The 2,702-nt window shown below is 28.4% G+C and overlaps 1 protein-coding gene across 1 annotated transcript; it reads left to right on the plus strand.

Annotated features, from left to right (window-relative positions):
• Positions 1–435: 435 nt before the first annotated feature.
• LOC112455151 (cytochrome P450 4C1-like) lies at positions 436–2,370 on the plus strand (the record flags this gene model as incomplete). Its single annotated transcript, XM_025016900.1, has 8 exons — positions 436–595; positions 910–1,019; positions 1,239–1,329; positions 1,417–1,602; positions 1,678–1,771; positions 1,839–1,941; positions 2,027–2,230; positions 2,302–2,370. Coding segments are annotated over exons 1-8 (1,017 nt in total), but the record flags the coding sequence as incomplete, so codon positions are not given.
• Positions 2,371–2,702: the final 332 nt, after the last annotated feature.

Here is a 2,702-nt window from a genome sequence, read left to right on the forward strand (position 1 = left end):
TTACCCCTATTTCATACATAATTCTTAAAGACTTGGTTGATTAGTTTCTAAGTAATAGACGTTTAAAATTTCGGGAAATCCGTACATACTTAAAAGCCTTATAAAGCTAAATTTAATTAACTAAATCTTAAAGAATTGTATATAAAATAGGGGTAGAAAAGACTGAAGAATATAATAAAATTAGAAATAGACCGATATCTCAAAATTTGCGGAAGTTAGAGCAGCTACGGATATCAAATCCACACACACACACACACACACACATACGGACATTTTTTTAAATGCAATTTTTCGACGTTTTACAACATTCGGAACACATTGGCAGCGGCAACTAAAAAAAAAAACTTTTTTTTACGAAAACAAAGCTTCCTCTATGAGGAAGCAAAATTATGCAATTTGTAATATGCAACTACATATCTTTTTTGCAGAGCAACAATGTGTTTTCTTTACATCATTACTGTATTATTCATACTTATCGTATTGGGGTATCATTATTATATACATTATGGAAGAAATGGGCGATTGATCAATCTTATACCAGGCCCATCAGGTTATCCGATTTTTGGGAATCTACTGCAATATATAGGCCCACGAGGTAAGTTCAAGTTTTTCATAAATTTGCATAAATTAAACGTTTTCTTTAATTTGTATACATATTACAGCCATACGCAAAAGTAATATTTACAAACATTTCAACCGTTTAAGATATATTACTATCAATATTGTCGTATGCTAATTACTTGCAATAATTATTTACGTTTATCAATTATTTTTAACGTAATTTATTTTCTTAATTATTGAAATTGAGAAACGACAAAATATATTACACGACAATAAAGTCAACCGTGTATTTTTGTATCAATGTTTATAATATATTTCTGTATATTCGTATTATATACATTTTTTTAGAGAAACAATGGAAGTTACTGATGAATCTAATTAACCAGTACTATCCTATTGTTAAACTTTGGGGATTCTCTATCCCCTTTGTATTGATTCGTCATCCGGATGATTTAAAGGTAATAAAATATTTAAAAAATTCAATTTTCTGTTAATGTTCTTATAGTTCATACACCAGCGATTTAGGTATTTAGGTGTGATTTTGCTTAGTTTTATTTTGCGAAAACATATTTATTTATAGTCTTATAGAGATCATAATTAAATAAGACAATTTCCAAATAAACTAATGAATTATTCACATTGCATCTAAATTAATTGAATATTTTCTATGATTTCAGACAATATTAAGCAGCACGCAGCACATCAAAAAGAACTTCTTTTATGATATTCTACGTCCATGGATGGGCAATGGTATTTTGATTAATGAAGGTAAAGTACATAATAATAATTAAAAAAATATCTTTTAGTTACAAAAAAATTTTCTTGTCTATGAAATGTCTATTGTTTATGTTTCAGGCGCAAAATGGCATTCAATACGGAGAACATTAACTCCCACATTTCATTATAATATTTTGCAGCAACATGCTGAGATTTTGATCAAGGAGGGTGAAAACATGACAATGTCTTTGAAAAATACAGGAGGCACAGTTGTAAAAGATTTAGTACCGTTTGTTAGTGAACATACGTTGAATGCAATATGCGGTACTACATACACATTTTATTCAAAATCTAAACATGTACAATAACATTATTGTATTTTTACAAATTTTTTTTTAGAAACTTTAATGGGTACTTCTCTACGTGACCTCGATGAATTCCAGCAAAAATATCGAAAAGCTGTTCATCGGATTTGCGAACTTTTTATTTATAGGTAATTTATGAATATAATAATAAATAAATAATTATAATGAGATTATTATTTAGTAATTATGGTTTAGGTTACTGAGGCAGTGGTTGCACAACGACTGGATATTCTCGTTAACATCAAAAGGCAAAGAACAGGCAGAGATTCTAAGAATATTACATGGATTTACTAACCACGTATGTAAAAATGTTATTTTATTTTTTGTTAGTGTGGTTGGTATATTAATATTATTAAAAAAGTGTTGATTTTATATACACGTAGATTATTGCGGAAAGAAAACTGTATCATGAACGCACCAACGGTCGATTATTGAGAAGAAGTATCACATCGACAGACACAAATGACACAGAGGCGAATGGAAAACGGATCCAACTTTCATTGTTGGATCATCTAATAGCAGACAATCGAGAAGGTCGTCTAACTGATTTAGATGTCAAGGAGCAAATTGATGGTTTTATGTTTGCTGTACGTATTTCTAAATTTTCTTGTTTTATAAATTATTTGAACGTATACTAATAAGGTATATGTGATTACAGGGTCATGATACTACGGCGTTAAATTTAACCTATCTATTAATGCTATTAGCTGAGCATAAAGACATTCAGGTATTTATTGTTATAAATAAAATATAAATAAAAGGCATTCTTAGAAAAAAATTTAGTAATTTTAGTGATTCAAACAGTTATGTATTAAAGTTACAAAATATTAAATTTTTGGTTTTTTAAATAAGATTATGGTTATGTATGTACTCAATATATACATAATACTGGCTTTTAAGTCCTCTACGCGCGGAATTACATCATATAGTTCGGTGCTTATATGTCAATCAAATGGAAAATTAATAGCAAATTAACTCAAGCGTTCCGAGTATGAACATTTAGACGCAACAAACTTATTTTATATAAAATTATTTATTTATTAAATCATATTAAATCGA

Source organism: Temnothorax curvispinosus, unplaced genomic scaffold, assembly GCF_003070985.1.
Source record: "Temnothorax curvispinosus isolate PA1 unplaced genomic scaffold, ASM307098v1 QBEX01005843.1, whole genome shotgun sequence".
Lineage (NCBI taxonomy): Eukaryota > Metazoa > Arthropoda > Insecta > Hymenoptera > Formicidae > Temnothorax > Temnothorax curvispinosus.